Source organism: Micrasema longulum, unplaced genomic scaffold (genome assembly GCF_059751315.1).
Source record: "Micrasema longulum isolate JH-2025_06_02 unplaced genomic scaffold, ASM5975131v1 h1tg000059l, whole genome shotgun sequence".
In the NCBI taxonomy this organism is placed as follows: domain Eukaryota; kingdom Metazoa; phylum Arthropoda; class Insecta; order Trichoptera; family Brachycentridae; genus Micrasema; species Micrasema longulum.
In genome coordinates, this window is record NW_028277266.1 from 377,144 (window position 1) to 399,762 (window position 22,619).

Sequence of the window (22,619 nt, forward strand, 5' to 3'; positions counted from 1 at the left end):
AAGATATCTATCTTAATAAGAATTATGACATTTGTGTCACACCGTGTTTTGGGTAACGTTACACTCAACGTACATTATTTTTGACATGGTTCGTTTTTTAGATTTATTTTGTGACTACCAAAAAACTCTACATCTTCGATAGGATCTGGGATTCGTTTCTGTGTACAGGTCTCGGCAAATATTTAAATAAATCTATTTTCATCACTGTTTGGGTCATTAGACCGACAAACAGATGGAATGCTTCTCGAATAAGTGGAACATTTCTGTATTATTTTTTGTATTAAGTCCAACTGAAAGTCTGCTAGTGGAACTTTTTTTGATGTAACTGATTGATATAAACAAAAGGAGTTCATTAAAAATAAATCAATTATGTGAAGTGACTTTCCTATGCCATTATTGATTTCCTCAAGCATGACAGATTACTTAAAATCATAGTCATTCACTTTATCAACAGAACCCATATTTTTGTTGTACTCAACAACACACTTTGATTTCATGATTGGTTCTTCGGTTCAACAGTTAATTTTATTTGTCGACACAAATGATTCATCGTGGAGAGTGGTTAGCATATGAATTTCTCGCCTGTCATGCCATTTTATTGCCAAAAGTGGGCTGCGATGCTTATGTTCCTAATCTCATTTACGTTTCAAAAACTGAGACATTTCTTTTCGAGTTTTTCGAACTGTGCCACAAGCGTAAACTTAATTATTATACAGGTGTTGAAATAACTGAGGGCTGCTGTACCAGTTGTCACACCAGAGCCTGTGCCCCTTTATAAAATAAACGTTCATCAATGTGGTGTGGTGACTACAGCCCCAGAAACACCTAAAGCACTTTATTTCAAATATAAAGAAAAACGGCTGTTTACGTTACCCGCGCAGAGAACGCATGATACGGCAAGGGAATTGATACTGAGCATGCGCAAAGTGTCCTATGTGAATTTAGCATAGATACATACGCGGTCTGGAAGTTTGCGGGAAGATGTAGTGTAACATTGGTTTAGTTTCAAGCTAAATCAACGAGTTTGGGATAAAATCACATAGATGTCGACAGAAAAGGAATCATTCATCCGTCTCAAAGCATTTTCAACCGTATTTAACATGAAATATATTTGCAATAAGGGTCTGTAATCCATACTAATATTATAAATGCAAAAGTGTGTTTTCTTAAAAAATCATTTTCTCATCACAACAGACAGCATTTTTGTGCGTAGTGCCAAGTCTGATTATAACAGGACTTTTAGAGAAGACAGAAAAAACTTGGACAGGCGCCGTGGCGCAGTTGGGTTAGACGGCCAACTGTGAAACAGGCGCCGCAGGTTCGATTTCCGCCAGTTGCAAGAAAAAAAATTCAAGAAAGTTTTTTTCTCATTGGTCTGGGTGTTGTAGTGTATATTTCATTACCTACTTCCATATCCCCTCTTTCCTACCTGCTGACAAGCCTCTAAATAGAGACTTAGCGGGTTATTCCTTTTTATTAAAAAAAAAAAAAAGGTTAGGAAGGCAATTAACCACAAAACATAATGCCATCTACTATGAGCCAATTAAATTATAATTGATTATTGCAGTATGTTTTCATAATAAAAATAAATGAATAACCTACAAATATATTCGTAGTTATTGAGTATTTGTGAAATGATAATTATGTTTCGTACTAATGGTAATAATTAGTAACTTTAAAAACAAAAGCATAATTTTTCTACGACCATGACAAACTACATCTTCATTAGAATGGTCAAATTGTCAGTCGAATCCCCGTTAGATCTATAAGCTTCCGATGTCGTTGAACCACTTGAGTTTCTGCGGGAAGTTGTCCCGGAATAAGACAGGGTCAGCCCTGAACTCGACGGTCTTGAGAGCCATCCTTCCGTAGATCTTGGCAAGCCTGTCCACGCACGCCGACCTCTCGGTCATGTGGCCGATGTCGGCGGACAACATTTCTGTATTTGTACACTCGGGACACTTGAATTTCTTCCGTGGAGCAACCTGGAATAAGAATAAACAATTTTTCGTAATTCACACGCTTTGTTCAGTAATGTTTTATTATTTAAATTTATTATTAATATTATTAATTTATTGACGGACTTATGCAGTCTATTCTAACAATGGTATATACAATTTCTTATAATAAATACAAGCACTAATAAAATAAAATTCAACAAAATAAAATTAAAGCTAAGACAAAAAAAAAAATTACTACCTCAAGACAAGATCCGGTCTAGCTTAGTGACTTTTTAAATCTATAGACTTACACTAAAAAAGTCCAGATCTTGTCTCGAGTTTACAATACGACACAATCGGGACATTGGTGCATGCAAGTCATAGTTTGTGCTGTGTTGATTAAGGAATTTTATTATTTCGCAACCGGCGGATTGGAACATTGAACATATTTAGGGCTTAAGTCTGATAAAAAGTAAGGAAATCATGCGATTGAGCCTTTTTAAAACACTGTTTTTTTTTAATTGAGCAATTAAAAAAGTGAAATAAATATGCATAAAATAAAAACAATTATTTTTTAAGGAATTTTAAAGTTAAATATGCAGAAATGTTCCTGAATATATTATTTTCTATCCTCAAATTTTTGGCATAGTTCTTAAAAATATTAAGGTAGCATTTTCATGAAAATGAAAATTTTATACTATGTTTTTTACTCAAATTTAAGAAATAATAGTGGCACAATGATCATTATTTTATGTGTCACTCCTCGGTGGAGGTTGCCGATAGATAAGTTTATAGGTAAATTTTTAATGTTTGCTTTCTTTTTAATTTTTTAATCAAACTGGTTAAGTAGATATAGACTTGTTTACCTTGATTGGCGGCTTATTGGTCAAATTGGCGACCAGGAAATTCATGGCGATATCTTCACAGTTCATATTGTCATCCACCCACTGGCGAATATCTCCCGGCATTCCGACCGTATAGTACCATGACCACAACTTGTGGTGGAAGGCTGCACCCGTCAATACCTATAATATTTATTTATTAATAATATTTTTGTCCCAAGCAAACTATAACAATAAATAATAAAAAATGTTATAAATACGAGATAAATCCATAAAATAAGTTCCTTTTGTATTTCTTGCCACTGCAGCGCTGCGATCGCAGTTTCACGCATGCACGGTACTTACCATGCGCGGTCCGTCCAAATATTGAATGGAGCCAATGCCTCCTTAAAAATTTGACCTCTAAACAATAAGTACCTATTTTCTTTTTTTCAGTAAAATCAGCTATAAGTTAACTAATCCTTTAAATAACTATAAGAAATTTTTAGTTATTAGTTTGTTGTTTTAATCGTAGCGATCTGAGATGAGTTCGATATTCATTTATTAATAACTTCCAAAAAATTGTGACACCCACACACAACCTTTCGACTGCGCAGTTATGCGCGAACTGGTATAAAATACACAGACCTTTGTCTGATTCCGGATTATGGAACTGCGTAAGTGCTTAAGTTCCTTTTAGGCGGTCCCTCAGTAGAGGATTTTTCAAATCCGCGCATGCGCAAATAGAGATCTTTAATATCTGTGGAACCAATTCTAACAAACACATCCAGGCTTATTTTCTATATATTGTGACGGTTTTATAACAAATTTAGCACTTAAATTAGTTGATACGATGGCATTATATTATTAAACTATGAAATATAAGTTTTAATGCTGAAATAATGGCATAAAATTGCTTTTAGTTGATTTCAAAGCACTTAATTTGAATTTCTTTGTTAGTAGTGGGCATAAATTTTACCTATACAAGGGACTGTTTTTCTAATCGAAAACTTCACCGCACGCTCCTGGTCCACCTTAAGCTATTGAAAAGTTGACACCATTATAAGTTAGCTGACTGTTGTGTACGCTTCGAGGTGTTTGTTTGAAATGCCAAATAAAATTAAAAGATCGCAGGAAGATCTATCCCAAAGAATTCCAAATTGTGGAAAGAATTAACTAGTCGACAGATTCTGGACAGTGGGTCATAAAAACCATAGTTGCTCTTAGATGATTAATAAAATTAACTGGTGACAAAACGATTGGAGCCCCTATGCGTAAAGAAGAAGCAACTCGGGTTTAGGTTCCCATGAGGCAGGTTTACTGCCACACCCTCAAAATGCTCATTATAGGAGGCTGCTGCGTCTGTTCTCGGAATTCAAGTGAACTAAAGTATCAGGCTATTAGTACACACTCCCAGTAAGTTCAGATCCCAACTAAAATCTCACTTCTTTAGTTTATCATACCCTCAAATTCAAATCAGAAAATATAATGTCACTTTAGCTTAGTTAGAATGTAAGTAAGTATACAACTGTAAAGCGCCCTTGAGATGATTTTTCACAAAAATGACGCTATATAAATAAGCCAAATATTATTAGTATTAAGGGTGGCAAGAGGGTCTTCTGTCAGATACATGGGTGTGTAAATGTGTCTAGAAAGTAGCATTTTAGCAATTTTGGGCAAAAATACGATGTTACTTTTTTAGGTGTGTATTAGAATGAGTAATATATTACCATGGATATTTGATTAGTCCACTCGCTGTGATATTTCCAAGTTTCTGTTTCATTATCCCACAAGTGAACTCGAGATGGAAAGCCAACGATTCGATCGGGGAATTCTCTCCACACTTCGAAACTGTAAAATATAGATAAGTTTATTGAGAGCAAAATGTTTAAGAGAAGCCTGATGAGTGCATGAATTACAGGGAACTATGTGGTTATTATATTATATATATGAGGGTACTTATACCTTAGAAATCTCCATCGAAGGAGTTACTGAGATATTTGCGAAAAACTTTGAAAAAATAATTGTGAGATTTCTAATTTTGCTTCACCAACTCAATGGAGAATGCTAAGTTTGCGGGGTAAAGTGTGTCCTCTGTTAAAATACTTATTTGATCTTCTTATCTCCAAAATATGTTAGGAATAGTATAAAAGCTGTAAACGTTGTAAACAATTCACCAGTCTTGAAGATGCTTACTTAGGTGAAAGCGCTCGTTGGTCAAAATAATAAAAAAGTAAAACTAAACCAAGAAGTTTCATTGATAACTTTACTTATAATTTTATCAAAATCATTCACAATTTATTAAATAAAGTATTGAAATTCATGGCATATTTAGAATAAAATAAAAACGTGTTATGAAAAAGGAAAACCTGTTATAAATCAGAATAAAAAAAATAGACTAACAGTTATGTCCCCATGTTGAGTTCGCAATCTCCTTCCACTTTTTAAAATTAGCAACTTATTGCTATTTAAATATAGTATGCACACGGAGACTGGCCATTTTGCATTTCTTTTCTTTTTGTGAAGCAAGTGGCAGGTCGCGGTTTTGCACACTCCAGTATTGCCAGATATAAATCTAATCTAAATTTTAAAATTTAGCCATAATATCTACTTAATTGTACCACGATAATATAAACTTAAAAAATAGATGTAAGCACTGAAATTATTTTCCTAAATAAACCAGTTATTTGGTGTTGCAAACTAACACAACAAAATCTATTTTCTCTGTCTACCCCCAAGGGGAAACGGCGTAATGGTTTGTTTTTAGTGGGCAGGTAAAGCTTTAATTATGATTTTCTCATGTACGAATCACTATTTTGTATAATTATATTTAGTCTTTACGTAGGCATTTATGAGTATAAGTCTCAGCTCATTACAGGACAAAAGTTCTATGGAGTTGAAACATGTGTAGTATAAAAAAATCTTCTCGAAAATTATGAGTACATATAACTTTTATTGAATAATTACCCAAACTCTAGTTCATCAGGAGTCAGCATGATGATATCATCATCTATTGTAAGAAGACATTCTGTTTCAATCTCTTCATACGGGTAGAACCTGTTAGATAACTTATTCTCTTTTGTTTGTATAACTTTTAGAGGTTTATTTATGATAGGCCATTGGGAAGCTGAAACATAAAAGAAATAGTTATATAATATCGAAAATAAATAATTATTACTTCCTTATTTTGAAGATAACAAATACAATTTAAAATTGCAAAAAAAATAATCGGGATTCTTATCTATTCTGATGCTTAAAGATAATATCCAAAAATATACTTCCGAAATAAAACCAGAAGTCTGCAAAAATGTAATGAAAAATATGTTTCCAAGGGATACCATTTTAGCCACGGAAAGAAACAGGCACTTGATCGACATCATATTTCAAACAAATCATTAAAAAACATAAAATTCATCAATAAAATTTAAATCATGAAATTCTACTTCATTAAAAAGTTATTTAAAAAAAACATCGGTCTGGAACATAAAATGCACTCTGTATTACCCCTTGCGTTGCGGGCTTTACTTAAGCTATACTAAAATTTACCTGGTGGAGGTGATTTTTTTTGGTTGTTCCAGATAACTAGGACCTTTTGAAGACTCGGCGTTTTGACTAATTTATTAATGAGGGTGAAGAGGCTCTCTACACGATCGTAAGTCAAAATGACAGCGGTGAAACCGGGAGCCTTTGGGGCCGTTACTGGGAGGAATAATGGGTTGGTTGCAGTATTCTGTAACAGAAAAATTAAGATTCAGGATGATTTTAAACAAAACCAATTTTAATTAATGTACACATTACGCTATGAACTGAAAACTTCTTAAATATAGAATTTGTCTAATGATTAATTCATTGGATATAAAATCCAACACTTTGGTTTCTAAAAATTCAACAATTTGGTTTCTAATTATAGTATTAAAAAATGACATGATAATCATCGTTCCCTTTCCGCACCTAATGGTGCATAGGGCACTGCATTGGCACACCAATTTCAGCGTATCTTGATCATTTTTGTTACATGAAGGTAAGATGATCAGTCTCACGCTTCAGGTACCAGTCCAGGTAATATGAAATATTTTAGTGTAAAAACACCCTTTTAAATAAATATTTCATATCAAACATCCCGGGAATTGAACCCGAGACCTCTTGCATAGTAGGCAAACATGTTGACCATTACACCACAAAGCCGACAAAATAACAGCTGGAATTTTCTCCTAGTATTTAAATATAATCCAAGCTATAAATATTATATTTAAAACACTAACTTTGTGGTTATTTATTATATAATTAAAATGGAAACATTATGTTTTTAACCACTGATCATTTATTTAATTACCTACCAGTAAACACAAAATACTACTTGACATAAACACTTGATTTATTACCTTCATATAATTAAACCATAGTTCATATTTTTTAACAATAATTATTATTACTATTTATGAAAGCAGTATTTCACATATCTATTATAATTGACTAAATAATTTACCAGATTTGGAGGCATATTCCAGTGTTCATAACTTCTGGCCATCAGAGGAAAAACTCTATCATTTATTATATCCAAGGTTGTCATTGTAATTTGTTCAATAGATGAGAAATATTTATCAAACAACCACTTTGCCTGTTGATTCATTTCAGATCTACGGTTCACTGAAACTGCTTTTAATACTGTCACTAAAGTAGTCAAATTGTCTTCAGGAATAAATATTGCCGCTCTGTGCCAGTCGATAACAGATTGAAATGGCATGACGATAGAGTCAATAACAACTACAGGAATGCAGCCAACTGACAAAGCCTCAAGCAGGGATGGTTGCGCTAACCTCACACCTCGCCCCACCAAGCAAAAATGGGCGTGTTTTAAAACTTCAGGGTATCCGAACAAGTTCCCGGTTTTATATTGACACCGGATAGAATGATTTGTCGGTTCGTCATCGCCATAGCATGATTGAAGCAACAATAATTCGTCATTAGCGTCTGCTAAATCTTGTAGATCTGATAGAATATCGCTGTAAAGATTCATTTGCGACGAGAGCACCAGGTGAGTTTTGTCACTTGGAGAGGATTCTGTTGAGATGGCGTAGGGGGTTACGAGGGGAAGAGAAATGTCGAAGCTGGTACGATAACTCCAGGAATCGAAGCCCGCGCCGGCTATCAGAGCTTTGCTAGAGTTGACATCCATTACTGTGTGATAGTCAGGAGGCCCCCCAGGCAGCATATTGAATAGTAAATGGTTCTCACCATCTTCCCAACTAAAATAAAAAAAACAAATGTTACAAGGAAAGTATCACAATCATTACCTTATCCAAACAGAACGATGTTTCAAACACAGCATCATATACCAATTATTGTATTAGGTTGTTCAAAAAGTAGTTTCATATTTTGTCGCAAGATGGGGTTCAACTTAATTTGTTCTGGCAACACTGTACCAATTTTGACAAATAGGCTCGCGTTGGGAAGGTGACATTTCAAAGAATGTTTTTAATGAAAATAAAGCTCCGTTTTGATAAATCGTGTAAAAGTTATTCCATTTTGAAAATGAATGTGTCGAACGAGGAAATTTATTGTTTGTGTTTGATGAATGTTTGAAAGTTTTACTTCCTTAAGACGAAAATAAATTGCAGGCCCGTGAAAAAATTTGTGCAGCTTATGGTGACGATGCTCTAACAACACACGTAGCACAGCAATGGTTTAAGCGCTTTCGTTCGGGAAATTTCAATGTCAAATATGCTCCTCACTCTTGGCGCCCCATCACGGAAAAAGTCGATGAAATAATGGAAAAAGTCTATGAAAATCCACATGCGATCACTCGTGAAATTGCTCAGGAGTTAAGCATTGGTCATGTAACTGTTTCAAATCATTTGCATTCCGCTGGATTGGTCAAGAAGCTCGATACGTGGATGCCGCATGAACTGAGTGCAAAAAATTTAATGGACTGAATTTCCGCATGCGATGAGCTGCTGAAAAAGTTTAAAAACTAGCCACTGTTGAAACGAGTGGTTACTGGAGCGGAAACAGTCATGGAAGAAGCGATCAGAAGCTCCAGAAACAGTCGCAAAGCCAGGATTGACGAATAAGAAGGTGATGCTATGCGTGTGGTGGGACCACAAGGGTATCATCCACTGTGAGCTGCTCCAGCCTGGCAAAACCATTGATTCGGATCACTACTGTCAACAACTAACGAAATTAAGCGAAGCAATTAAGAAAAAGCAACCAAAATTAATGAAATCCGGTGGCGTCTTCTTCCAGCAAGACAATGCGAGACCATACACATCTTTGGTCACCCGACAAAAACCGGAGGAGCTTGGCTGGGAAGTTTTGACCCACCCACCGTATGGCCCTGATCTTGCGCCTTCAGATTATCATTTGTTCCGGTCTCTTCAAAACTGTCTACAGAGAAGAAATTGAATTCAAGAATTGACTGTGAAAATCACTTGTCCCAGTTTTTTGCCCACAAACCACAGAAGTTCTATGAGAATGGAATCATGGCTCTACCAAAAAGATGGCAAAAGACCATCGATAATAATGCACAGGGTTGATTCTGTTTATTTGAACAAATAAAAAAATACATTTGAAATAACTTTAAAAATACAAAATTTATTTTTGAGCAACCTATTATTATTCCTTGATAATTTTTCATTTTAAGAGCATGAAACAAAGATGATCATTTACTTCATATGGCTGTCTGAGGAAACAATGAAATGTTACAATAAAAACCACTTTTGCTTATAGCAAAAATAGTTATCATGTTTGCATATCGTGTGTCCGAAGATGGCAGATAAAACTAGGGGCATTGAAGGAGTTTTGGTTTGATGGTTCTACCGCCTATAAAAGACAATTTAAAAAAATAAAAAAACAAGCAATAGGGACATGTCAATTGTGGATATCTATAGTGTGTAAAAAATCATCATTCTAGTGCCAAAATCCAGGGAGAAAATACATTTGTATGAAGAAAAGTCAGACCACGTATCCTTTTAAGTACAAGTAGCAATAAATCAGTCGGCCTCGTGGTGCAGTGGTCAGCGCGTTTGACTACCATACAAGAGGTCTCGGGTTCGATTCCCGACATGGTTGACATGAAATATTTATTTTAAAAGGTGTTTTTACACTAGAATATTTCATAGTCCCTGGACTGGTACCTGAAGCGTAAAACTGATCATCTTACCTTAATGTAACAAAAATTATCAAGATACACTGCAAATTGGTGTGCCAATGCAGCACCATATGCACCATTAGGTGCGGAAAGGGAATGATGATGATGATGATGAGCAATAAATCATTTTAATATATCACTTCAAGAAAACCAGGTATAATTTGGGTTTGAATTCTGAATTTTAAACAAAGGAATGATAAAATTCACAACGCACTTATGCAGGGTTAAAATTTATACTCACAATGGTAAACTCTGAAGTGCTTGCTGAACAAGTTTGAGATTCAATCTGTTTTGATTCAGGGTATCTATACTGGGTACAAACAGACAGGCTTCGGACGGATTAGTCGTATAATACTTGCTGTCTACGATGCTCTTTAACATAAAATAGAATTCTTTCGACATGAGTTCTGTGGCCGCATTTCCTTCCCCGTCTACATATTTCTGTGGAGGATACACATACACTGATATTCTATTGTGACCCCTCTGTCCACACCGATAAACGTTAAAACAATCCCAATAAGTACATTTTGGGTTCCGCTTCAAGGGCTTCGGAGAATCACTCTCCAAAATCACTTCCGACAAGTCTTTTACATTGTCTAAAGACACGTGAGAGTAGTTCTTTTTCGTACTTGAATTTAAAGGAATCAAATGGAAGGCTACAAGGCAGAATATTGACACGATTAAAACGAGGAACAGAGAAATGAAAAAATGCCTGTAGGAAGCAGTATTCCATATAGGAACGCCTTTTTGAATGCCACTTCTGACGAAGAACGTCATATTCAATATGTAACGGGTCCAGGAGTCTAAACAACTTCAAAAATAAATGCCATCATTTGACTGATAAATTCACGATTCCCAACTCATTATTTCAAACGAATTTCCAATTATTCTCGATATGTCAAAACGTCAAAAATATAATGTCAAATTGTTGCAACGGAGCGTTCATAAGTTATGGACTGACGATCGCTTTTACGAATCGAAATTAAACTGACAAATTTTTAACGCAAACATAGCTCAACTTGGCATTTCAAATGCTGGCTCTGGATTTCAACAATCATATGGATTTTCAGGTTGAACGACCTGATTTTGCTAATTTTTAATTCATTCGCTGTCATTGTGGCTGTCATGCTGTGAAAACAGTGAAAAACATAATTTGTGGTGAAAAGTGTCAAAGTTGGAAACCGTTTTTTTTGTCGCTTAAAATATTATACAAGAAATCGTTTTGTATTAAACAAAGTATATGATATAAAACTGCTGCAAAATGGCAGTTTTACCACCGGATCCAATATTTAGTTTAAGACACATTACGATGGGGCCAGTACACAGTTTGTGCTTTCATTGCCCTTCCAATGAATCGGAAAGATTGCTCGCGGGAACGCAGGATGGATACGTGTTTTCTTGGGATCTGAAGGTAAAGCACATATTAATAAAAGCAATGCATTGCTTGCATTAATTAGACTGATGATTTGGTCATTTATAAAATAATCTCTTTTAAATCAAGTTCAATGTCTGAAGAAAATGCCCTCATTCTCATGACAATATAAGTGTCTACCTTTATTTTTTTGTCTTAGACTGCATATGTACTTTTAAAGTACATATTATTATTCTTCTCCCGTTTGAGTTAATTAACCAAATACTTTATCCTGAGTTCCTATCTGACCTCTCCAAAATCAGCGTCCCATTCCCTACTAATATTTTAACTCTTGTCCCCACCTAATAAACATATATTTTAAATTTTGTGTAAATATGTAGTTATAAATGGTATTAAGTTGTAAATAAGTTATATATTATGTAAAGTGTATGTAATATTAAATACTAACACACTAACTTGTATGTATAGTACTAACACATGTGAAATATTTCAATAAGTCAATCTCAAACTTGACACTGCCTAGAACACTCCAGTTAGGGGTGAAAAAAGCCAAAAAAAAAAACTAAGAATAGAACCAAATACTTAAGATTCTTCTAATTTATTTAATAGTGATACAGGGATGGTTAATATGCTGAACCTCTTTTTATTTATACAAACATTTCATATTAGATAAAATGGCACAAAAAAAACTAACAAATTTTGCTTGTACGAGTAGGTTCGGTATATGAAGGGTCGGCAAGCCAGAAATACTAGTATGCCTAATGTTACAATCGGGTCCTATATGGGCAAATGCCTGCTCTAAGAGACCGATTTGCTGTGGCAAATATGGTTATTGAATTCCCTTAAATAAAAATAATATTATAGAAATAGAAAAACAGTTATAGTCCAAAAGAGAAAAAATATATATGCAGTTTACGTTAATATAAAAATAAAATTAAAATATGTAATAGATTTACAAATGATTCAATAGAATTGCATAATATTTAGATTATTATCCATAACAAATTTTCTGATTCCTTACTTCCAATGTCTGTCAACCAAATCATAATTATCTTTTTCAATACTGTTGGTTTCCAAACACGTGGTATCAGGCTATATAGTTTAGGTCCGTTATATAGACATGATTTTTGGAATACTGCTGTACGTGCTATTGGAATTACCAAATCGTTTCTTGCTGTACTCCTGGTTGAATGCGCATGACTCACAATCACCTGAGTGCTCCTATTTTTGTGAATATCAAGTATGACTTTTTTATGTAGATTTGTCTCAAATCAAGGACTTCTTGGGATTTTCAGTTCAGGGCCACATAATGGAATTTATTTATAAAACAAATTGAAAAAAAAACGTGGTTTTATATATATTCCACTGACTATATTACTTTCATCTTTTAACCGATGAATATGTATCATACTATTTTCAGACTAATCGTTACAACCGGAAGTTGTCGGTTGGCAGTACTTCAGTCCTCAGTATTCACCATACGAGTAACCGACTGTACACGCAACAAAAAGAAGGATTAATCAAGGTCTGGGCGATGTCAGAGAGTGACTACACACTTCAGGATACAATGATTTCAGAGTACGTCGGATTCTGCCGCTGCGAAGTATCAGAGTCAAGTAACGTTCTGATCAGACCTCAGAGAGACTCAAAAATTGATATATTTTCTTTGACCGGGGAACTCACGATGACTCTGACCCCCGCTACTGATATACGGCTCGGAGAAATTATGGCTTTCAAACACCTGGAATTGCCGCACTGTCAGTACATCCTAGCGGCCTACGAAAGCGGAGATCTCTTCCTGTGGGATCTCAAAACTCGGAAAACTGTGAGCCAACTCAAGCTGAGAGACTGCCCCATAACTTTAGACTACGATTTATCCACGGGAAGAGGAGTCTACGGAAATGCGTCTGAGAACATCCAAGTATTCAGTATGTCAAGAACTGATTTAAGTCTGTCGTTGAAATGCGAAATCGCCATCAGAAACGCTGGCGTGAATGTTCTACGCATCAGACAGGATAAGAAAGTGTTTATGAGCGCCGGTTGGGACGGGCGACTGCGTGTCTTCTCGTGGAAGAGCCTTCGCCCTCTGGCCGTACTGACGGAACACAAGGCTTCCTTACAGGACGTGTGCTACTCCGGGAACCCAGTTTCCCTCTGGAACTCTCCTATTATGGCTGCTGCCGGTCTCGACTGCACAATCACTCTATGGGACATATACAACTGATGGTATTGTTAACCTACTTATACATATTTATCGTGTCTAAACCAAAAGATCTTATGATTTGAACCTTTTTGTGTAAGGTAAGACCATTATCTAAATTAATAAAGCCGTTTAAGGCACAGTCGGGTGCTGCATGTTTACTCCCGACATTTCAAGCTGTGGAAACTTGATATTATCATGGGTACTGATTTTATAGCTAGTAAATTATTTCACCCTAGACTTTTTTGAGAACTTTACCCTAAATTTATAAGTAATTTATTAATGGTCTGTATATCGGATGAATTTACTATAAATATAAGCATAACTTAAAATTTAATGTGTAGCTATTCCCTGGTTATAAAATAATTTTAATGGAATGAGCTTCTTTTAAAAAAGTTGTTGAATTTGATAAATCATATTTTTTCTATATATTTTTAGAATAAACCGGTAATGATAAGCTTAAGACGTCTCTAAATCATAAATTTATTATTTTTAATGATAAAACTATTGTCGTCTGATGACTATTTTATTTATTTAAGTACATAATATTGTATTAATTATGTGAACAATCAAAATGTAAAGACATTTTCTGTACTGTTGACCTTACTCAATATGGAATCTGTTCTGTATGTATAAACAATAAAAAATGTTATCTATTAATGAATATGTATGAATATCAATACATTAATTTATAAAACATTCTTGATAGAAGAATAATTGACTCTGAAGAAAAAGGTTACTCACGAAGGTGATCCCTTCTAAAAATACACGATCCTTTAATCCACTTAGTTTTGTTCAAAGTTAATGTGCACAATAGATAATTTTAACAATAGTTAAATGAGGATTATTAAATAACGCTTCAGTTACTGCCCAATCACTACTTGAGTGCATAACACCACAATACTCCCTCTCTGTTCTGAAATATTGTTGTACTGGAATACATGAAAACTTATTCCGAGATTTGCATCCTTAGATTTTTGCTCATTCATCCAATGAAAATTTAAATAAAAAGTTATATTTATTTTTAAAAATATTTCATTTTCAACAAATATTGCACAGAAAACCACTTATTAATACAGTAAAACTCCAATTATCGCAATTAATGAGTACCAGACGTTATCTGGATATGCAGAAATCCGGATCATTTTTGTTTTGAAAGAAAATGCTAAATTTACTCTATGATCACTTTTTATTGCTTTTGAAATAATACAGCGAATTGGAATCACATTAAAAACTTACTGAAACATGTCCAGCAAAGTTAAACGCTTTGACAAACAAACTCATTTATTATATTATTATAACATCTCCTTTGTTTTTTATTTCTTGATAACGATCTGGATATTTCGCAATCCGAGTGACTGGAGTTTAGATAAATGGAGTTCTACTGTAATTAAAATGTTCAAACTTCAGTGTATTTCACCAACAGAAAATGCTCTCGCAGCCAAAAAAAGTATCTTGGCTGTCATTATACCATTACTTTAGACTAGTGCCTTTCTTCTGATTAACAGTTTACTTATATTAGTCACCTTTGTCAAAAAATATACCACATTTATAATGACTGATTTAACTTTTGCAATAATGGAAAATCCTAAAATTTCAGGGATTGTGGTTTTATATGCTTCAAGTATTGCATTTTTTTTTTTCTTCAAAAAACATTTATAAAAGATAGTGGTCAGGGGTCTAAAACATTGACTAGAAGGGAGTTCGATACGCAATTAATCTCGGATTAAAACTCCATTGATCTTGAGTGAGATGTCTTTTATGTTACAATTTATGTTCCTGTGTTCTACTAGTAAATTATAAAAAATGTTTTTATGTTTTTAATATAATTAAAATCTTAATTATTTGTTACTTTTATGTGTAAATAGGTTAAAATAATTTAAGTATCATTTGATCAAACATAAACATTGTGTAATTTAATTACACAATAAAAGTTTCCGGTATAACTTATTATGCAAAATAGAATTTATGCTTTTGGAGAAAATGCATTAAAAAAATGTACACCATTGATCTTATTGCAAGCAGTATAATTTTATACTTGAATTTACTAATTAGCACTTTGGTGTTTTTAGGCCAAACCCATTTTTATTTAGGATTATTTATATAGTATCATTTTCAAATAAAACATATTGCACCTTTAGAACGAAAACAACTTAACTAAAAAAAACTTTAAAATGAGTTAAGATCATAAAACGACTTCAATGAACACTATCCATCTTTCTGCATTAAAAAAATGCAACATTCTGGTGGGAATAGGACAAAACCGTTACATCGCTCTCTTTGTTACTCAGAAAATTCAGGTTCCGTGTCAGTAGAGAAGCGACGCTATTAGTGTTGTGTTTATATTGCTGTGTAAAGGAGGCAATGCAGACAAACATAAAGTGACCGAAAGCCGGTTGATTAGATTTTATTCCGATACAAATGGCAACTTTACTTTATTCAAAAAAATATTAAAACAACCAATTTAGCTTTGTAATTGTTTAGTTCCGACTTACCGACAATCTTAGTGACTTATTTAAGTTTATGTCATTTCGTGAATAAATAAAAACATGTGTTCAATGACCTGAACTGACCTAATAAAAATTATGTCACTATCTTATTTTTCAAAGTGCATTTGTTTGTTTGTTTTTTTCAATCTAATAATGACTTATTAAATAAATGTCTTATTTAAGCTTGTAATAATTTATTTTTATTATGTGTTTTTTCATAGATTCATAACCGAATGCCTTCGGTATAATTTTTGACTCAAAATTTGGTGCTTACTTTGAAAAATACGAAACAATCGACGAAAGAATACGAAGGTGTCACAATAATTTACATTCTTCTTTTGCAGTTTCCCAAAAAGTTGATTTTTTAGTTGAGTCATTTTCGTCCTAAAGGTGCGATATTATGCGATGCCAAAATAAAAGATACCGTCTGTTCATTAAAGCTTAATTTTTAAAGGGGGCTTTAGAGAAAGATTCTTACTTAACTAAGTTCTTAATTTAAAAAACTGTGTTCTGAACATTTCAACCTTTTCCTTGTGTCTATTGTCTACTAAATACATATTATTCTTAACCATAGTAAAATCAGCGAAAGCTTATCTCTATAATCTTAGATTATAATATGTGTATATGTCATAACTTTATCTATGACTTGTAGTTTTTATATGTGTCTATGAGAATTAAAGGATTAAAAACAATACAATAACATATTGTATTTTGAGATAGTGAAAGATTGATTATTTATTAATGCATTTCTCTGTGTTGGAATCATCTCAATTCTCAATATTTGTGAATAGTCTTGTAAAAGACAATAAAAATTATGGAAGATAATGCAAATATTGATGATGCACGATGAAATCTGTACCAGAGTCAAAATTAATTTATTTTAATCTGTCTATTAATTAGCCTATCATATTGATAACTTAATGCATATTAATATTACCATACGTGTGAAATAATTAATATTTTAATTGTGTGGGTATTTAAATTATTTTGCCATGTAGTTTTAAACCAGTGTACTTATTTATACAAAATTATCCTTGTTTTTTTAAACTCCACAACCAATGAACACAATTTATTGTCTATTAAACCCAATGAGATATACATAATTAAATGTTCACGTAAGTTACAAGCATTTACAAGTCTATGCATTTAAATTTGTGGGTAAATTGCCTTTCTTACTCTCTTTCTATAACTTACTTTCGTCTGTATTTTTCCTTTTTCTTTTTCCTTTTTCTTTTATAAATAATTAAATTCAAAATTATCTTAATTTGAATGAGGTCGACATTCCAAAGCCAGTTTGCACTTTTTCGTAAATGATTTCATATTTTTTTCCTATTTGATTTGAACTGTAAATTAAACATGTTATATTTTAAAATGCAACTCTTAAAACAAATTTGTTCACACCATTAGGGAAATATAACTTTTTTTATAATGTAAAATTAATAAGGTTCTAGAAAATACTGTTGAGTAAAAAAATTTTTTTTTTGTATTATTATTAGTAGCATAAAAAATAGCTCATTGCATTGGCCACGCCCCTAATACGATTCGGTTAAATTTTAAACTTTGTTTGTGACCGTTTAAATTTAAATAAAACATCTTCACGAATCTTGACGTCACAATTTCAAGGTCAAACATGTCGCGTTTTTAAAGATACATTTTTTAATAATTTGATTTTAAAAATTATGCATGAAAACATTTCTCGGCAATATCCATATTGATTTTGAAAATACAATTAATTTTTCTACATCCATTTAACATATTTTTATAGGTATTCGTGGTATGTGATATTTCCCTATTGTGAACAGAGCACTAGGTAGGACATTAATTATTTTGATAAAGGACGGTAGCTCGTAAATTTATATGGTTGTTGAAAACTGTAATTTATTCCCCAATTTTTTAAATTTAAACAAATATTGATAGATATTTTAACAGACGTTTTTTGAGAATTGAATATAAAAGTTAAGGCATTTAAAGGACCTACGACTTTTTACCAAATTATTATTGGGTAGTTGTTACAGCACAAACTTAAGAAAAAATACTGTGATCTCTGTGGGAATCAAACACGAAACCCCTCGTATGTGAAGTAAAGAAATTTAACCATTACACTGTGATGGTGTCAGTTTTTTCCACTACTTTTTAGAATCTCCATTAGGATATTTAATAATGATTCTAAAATATTTGATATTTTTTTAGTCTGTTAGTTAATTGCCAAAAATATTCCAATATAAGTTTTTTTATGCACTGATATATGTGTATAATAATGTGCGCTAAATGCATGCAATATAATATGTTGCATAAAATATTTTCTACGACAGTTCTATTGATCAGAAAACGATAGAAAATTGTTCAGATTTGGACTCAATTGTGTCGTGTAAAACACAAAAACTTGTACTGTTTTGATCACGCATACAAATCCTAAAAAATGGCTACTGCTTTATTTTTAGGACAAATGATTCTCATGAGAATCCATTAATTATCGGATTTAATAGTCCCGCCACACTATGCTCCTTGCTCCTTGCTGAGGTTCCTCATTGTACCCGGTAATACGTCAAGTTGATTGTTAAAATAAGCTACAAAATCGAAGCTAGACTCGCAGTGTACGATGGAGTTGTACTCTTGATACTTATATGGAAGTAAAACGAGGAACTGGCTGAGAAAATATGAAAGCAGAGTGAACTCAATTTAAATACGATCTCTTGAAATTATATACAATAGGGTCACGAATGATTAAATCAGTCTAGAATGAAAATCTGAAATGGTTATATTTGATAAGATTCAGAAAGGGTCACTAAGTTACGGGGTCATAATCATCCCCAATTTCACTCCAGTCCCAAGAAAAACTTCCTCGTCAACCAGCTCAAAAACTGTTAGGATGCTTTTTTAATGAAGAAAACGCGGACAAAAAGCAGTACACGAGATATAGGCGCACCAGCAAAGGCTGAATGCCTATAACAAAATAATATCAAATAATATAGTTTGGTCATGTGAAAAAACAGTAAAACGGCAAGACTAAATATGGTAATGTAGGACAAGGATGATCAAGAAAAACGTGGCATCAGATAAACAAAAATCTCAAGTTTAGTTATGTCAAAAGAAGACAATCAAAGGGGATGTATGATAAGTTAAGTGAATCTAGAAGCTATGAATTTATGCCATTATACGGGGCATATCCAGAAAGTAAGAGTACTGTTTGCCTCTCGTGCTGTGAGAATTTTTTTTCCGAAAGTTTGTCATACTGATTGGTGGTGGGGGGTCTCCTGAACACACGAGCGAACCTCGTTAGTACCAAAACTCGCATCGTAGTGTTCGTTTCTGTTAAAGATGTCAATAAGAAATCCCGCCAAGTGCGAGGTGCGCGCTGTCGTAAGGTCCCTTCTCGCGGAAGGAAAAACTCCCACTGAAATATTTGCACGGATCAAAACTGTTTATGGCGAAGGTGCTATGAACCGAACAAACGTATTTAAGTGGTGTCGTGAGTTTAATGACGGAAGAACGAATATGCATGACGAGCAAAGAAGTGGAAGGCCTTCAATCGTGACCGATGAGTTGGTGCAAAAAATCGACAAAACTGTTCGTGAAGACCGCCGATTGACAGTAGACTAAATGTCTGCGATTTTACCACAAATTTCCAGATCTCTGTTATACGAAACAATCACAGAAACGCTGGAATATTGAAAATTGTGCTCAAGGCGTGTCCCTAAACAACTAACAGAGCTGCACAAATTGAATCGGGTCGCTACGCTCGCAAGTTCCTCCCTTTGAACTCGTTTGGTTGAGACATTTTGAACCACCCCGCATACTCCCCCGACTTAGCGCCTTCAGATTTTCATCTTTTCACCTTTCTGAAGACTCACGTGGGTGGAAAAAAAAATCTAACCGATGAGGAGGTGGAACAAGAGGTCTTGAAGTGGACGAAGGAGATGGCGGGAGAGTTCTTTGAGGAGGGCATCAAAATGCTTGTGCCACGACTTACAACCTTCACAAAACGGGAAGGCGACTACGTGGAAAAATAAGTAATATGAATACAAACCATGTACTGTATTTTATATATAGATAAATATATTTTTTTTACTACAAAAATTAATTACTCTTACTTTCTAGATATGCCTCGTAATACACTTACGATTAATGACGTGATGATCGTAGGAGTAGATTTCTTGGTCAGAGCTCTGATCAAATTCCTATTCAGTTTTTCGATCTACTCGAAAGGGGCTTTATGTATTTATTAGACTGATTAAAAACACTGCCACTTTTCGTTAACAGAGTACTTTATGATTGCAAGTGCATTTATTAAATATTAATTCCTAATTTCTCTGCTTCAATTTTTAACCTTAATATTAAATTATAATAACTTTTATTGCGTAATTTTGTGTAAAATTTATATGTACGTACACTACGGAGAATTACTTTTCATTTCATAAAATACGTATTAAATATTCTTTGGTTTTTCTGCGGAATTTAATTTTTGCCATTGATTAGTTCCTTAGTTCACTTTCATATATGTTTAATATGTATTAGTTTAAAAAATACAAATACTTAACACATTTTATAAAAATGTACAATTTTTGTGTTAATTTTTCCAATTATGTGAAACATAATCGTTTTGTGAATAATAAATATCCTATTTTTCTTTTATGTAAAAATCTCCGGTGTACGAATATGATATATTTTGTAATAATCTGGCAGCTAGAGATTTTTTTTCACTTTTGTATACTGCTGTCAAATAACGTAATATTATATATATGTTTTGTCGGCCTCGTGGTGTAATGGTCAGCGCGTTTGCCTACCAAGCAAGAGGTCTCGGGTTCGATTATCGACATGGTTGGTATGAAATATTTATTTAAAAGGGTGTTTTCACACCAGAATGTTTCATAGTCCTTGGACTGGTACCCAAGCGTAAGACTGATCATCTTATGTTCACGTAACAAAATACGATACGATTGGTGTACCGATGCAATGCCCCATGCACCATTACGTGCGGAAAGGAAATGATGATGATGATAAAATTACATATCGACGGTGGAAAGGCAATTTTTTTATTTTTTTATTTAATTAATAAAAATTCTCGTATTTGATTTATTTTTTTAATTATGTAGGAATCACGCCAAAATAATGGATATATATAGGATTTTATTAATTAAAAAAAATTACAAAAAAAACTCTAATTGGCTCTTTTGTAAAGTTGCTACATTTCACTATGGAATTTTTACATTTCCACTACCGATATTGGTTTTGAAGTTCATGTACTCGATGTCGTCGCTTAATAATATCAATAAGAATTTACTTTATTATTAACACATTACAACAGAGATGGAGAACATACATGAGAAGAAATATGGACGTAGTATATTAACAGGGTTTATACCCTGTCGTTGGCCGGTTTAAATAGCCACCCTACGCTCTGTGTGTTTGAATATCCGTATTTCTTGAATTCTTCTATCTGTTGATTTTTGTGAAGTCAACGACCTCTAACCTTTACTGACGTGGGTGAGATTCACCTGACTGAATTATTTTACCTACTAGGCAACGCCTGAAAATATTTTTCAATTTTTATACCTCTTCCATCAACAATATTTTTAGTTTGTATTGGAATGCGAAAATCAGCGGATGAAAGAATTGAAGAAATGTGGATGTTTAAACTTAGACAAAATTGTAAACACAGTGCGTAATGTCGCCACTTAAACCAGCCAATGACAGGTCACAAGCCCTATTTATGTCTAAACTTCCATATCCCGTTTTTTAAGAATGTTTTCCTTTTTTGACCTGGGCCACGATTACAAATGCTATCTTCGTGGTACATATCGGGACGGTATAAAGTAAAATCGATATTCATGTACGAAAATGAGTTTATTTGCATGAAATTTTAAAGTATTTTCATTGGTAATCTGTAAGTGAACATGTTTAGATTTTTTTTGTATAAATCGTCTATTCAATGCGGAACTGCAGCCTTACGGGTAATTGGATACAAAAAATGTTTTCTTGCACGGGGTAAAAATTAGAGCATTCAATTGTATGGCAAATTTTCTTGAAAATGTACGGAAAAAATAATAAAAAATATTTTGATAAAAACGCACTAATTTGAATGACGTCACTGGTTCATGTGATTCAACCTATGATCTGACAGCTATGGAAGATTTCCGGTCTGCTCGTCGCTTCTGGACCAATGGGAAGAATGAATGAGAATAAGCGGAAATGAACCTCTGACGTTACACGCGGAGTTATTTCAGAAATACAAAACTTTAAAAAATCGTAGCGCTGATAATACGATATATAAAAATTGAAAAAAATCTTTTTTGACTTAGTTTAATAGTCTATTAACAAATAAAAAAAATAAAAATAAAAAAAAACCACTGAACTTCCTCAATCTGAACCCCAAACGCCAAAACATAAAATGTGCAGGAGAGTGATTTTTTCGACTTCACAAACGGTACGTTCCGGAGTATTGTAAACGCCATGTTCTTGTAAAATTGTTGAAAGCGAGAAAATCCTGTGAAGAATTCAAAGAATAATTGCCTTTCAAGAGTATTCTAGGGGTTTAGGATAGTTTAGATGAATTCTTTTTAGTGTTTGGCGTTTAGGATAAACGGAAATTATCATATAATAGATGGCTCTTGCAATGGTAGCCAAAACGTCGTAAAGAATCCAACGTACAC

The 22,619-nt window shown here is 33.5% G+C and overlaps 2 protein-coding genes across 2 annotated transcripts; one reads left to right on the forward strand and one right to left on the reverse strand.

Moving 5' to 3' along the window:
- Positions 1-1,693: 1,693 nt before the first annotated feature.
- Positions 1,694-10,830, reverse strand: sotv (exostosin glycosyltransferase sotv). Its single transcript, XM_088230111.1, has 7 exons — positions 10,150-10,830; positions 7,248-8,007; positions 6,308-6,491; positions 5,729-5,888; positions 4,492-4,612; positions 2,807-2,965; positions 1,694-1,985 (listed from the first exon to the last, which is right to left on the reverse strand). Exons 1-7 carry the CDS (start codon positions 10,683-10,685, stop codon positions 1,764-1,766), a joined length of 2,142 nt encoding a protein of 713 aa, XP_088086237.1. The 5' UTR covers positions 10,686-10,830; the 3' UTR covers positions 1,694-1,763.
- A 204-nt stretch (positions 10,831-11,034) lies between these two features.
- LOC148285105 (guanine nucleotide-binding protein subunit beta-like protein 1) lies at positions 11,035-14,491 on the forward strand. Its single transcript, XM_088230208.1, has 2 exons — positions 11,035-11,319; positions 12,701-14,491. The coding sequence occupies exons 1-2, from the start codon at positions 11,170-11,172 to the stop codon at positions 13,502-13,504; spliced, it is 954 nt and encodes a 317-aa protein (XP_088086334.1). The 5' UTR covers positions 11,035-11,169; the 3' UTR covers positions 13,505-14,491.
- Positions 14,492-22,619: the final 8,128 nt, after the last annotated feature.

Coding starts and splice junctions, on each gene's coding strand:
- sotv (XM_088230111.1), bottom strand. CDS start 10,685: ATGACGTTCTTCGTCAGAAGTGGCATTCAAAAAGGCGTTCCTATATGG. Junction 6,492..7,247: donor GGAATATGCCTCCAAATCTG/GTAAATTATTTA, acceptor TTTCTGTTACAG/AATACTGCAACCAACCCATT. Junction 2,966..4,491: donor GGACTAATCAAATATCCATG/GTAATATATTAC, acceptor TAAATATTATAG/GTATTGACGGGTGCAGCCTT.
- LOC148285105 (XM_088230208.1), top strand. CDS start 11,170: ATGGCAGTTTTACCACCGGATCCAATATTTAGTTTAAGACACATTACG. Junction 11,320..12,700: donor TGTTTTCTTGGGATCTGAAG/GTAAAGCACATA, acceptor TACTATTTTCAG/ACTAATCGTTACAACCGGAA.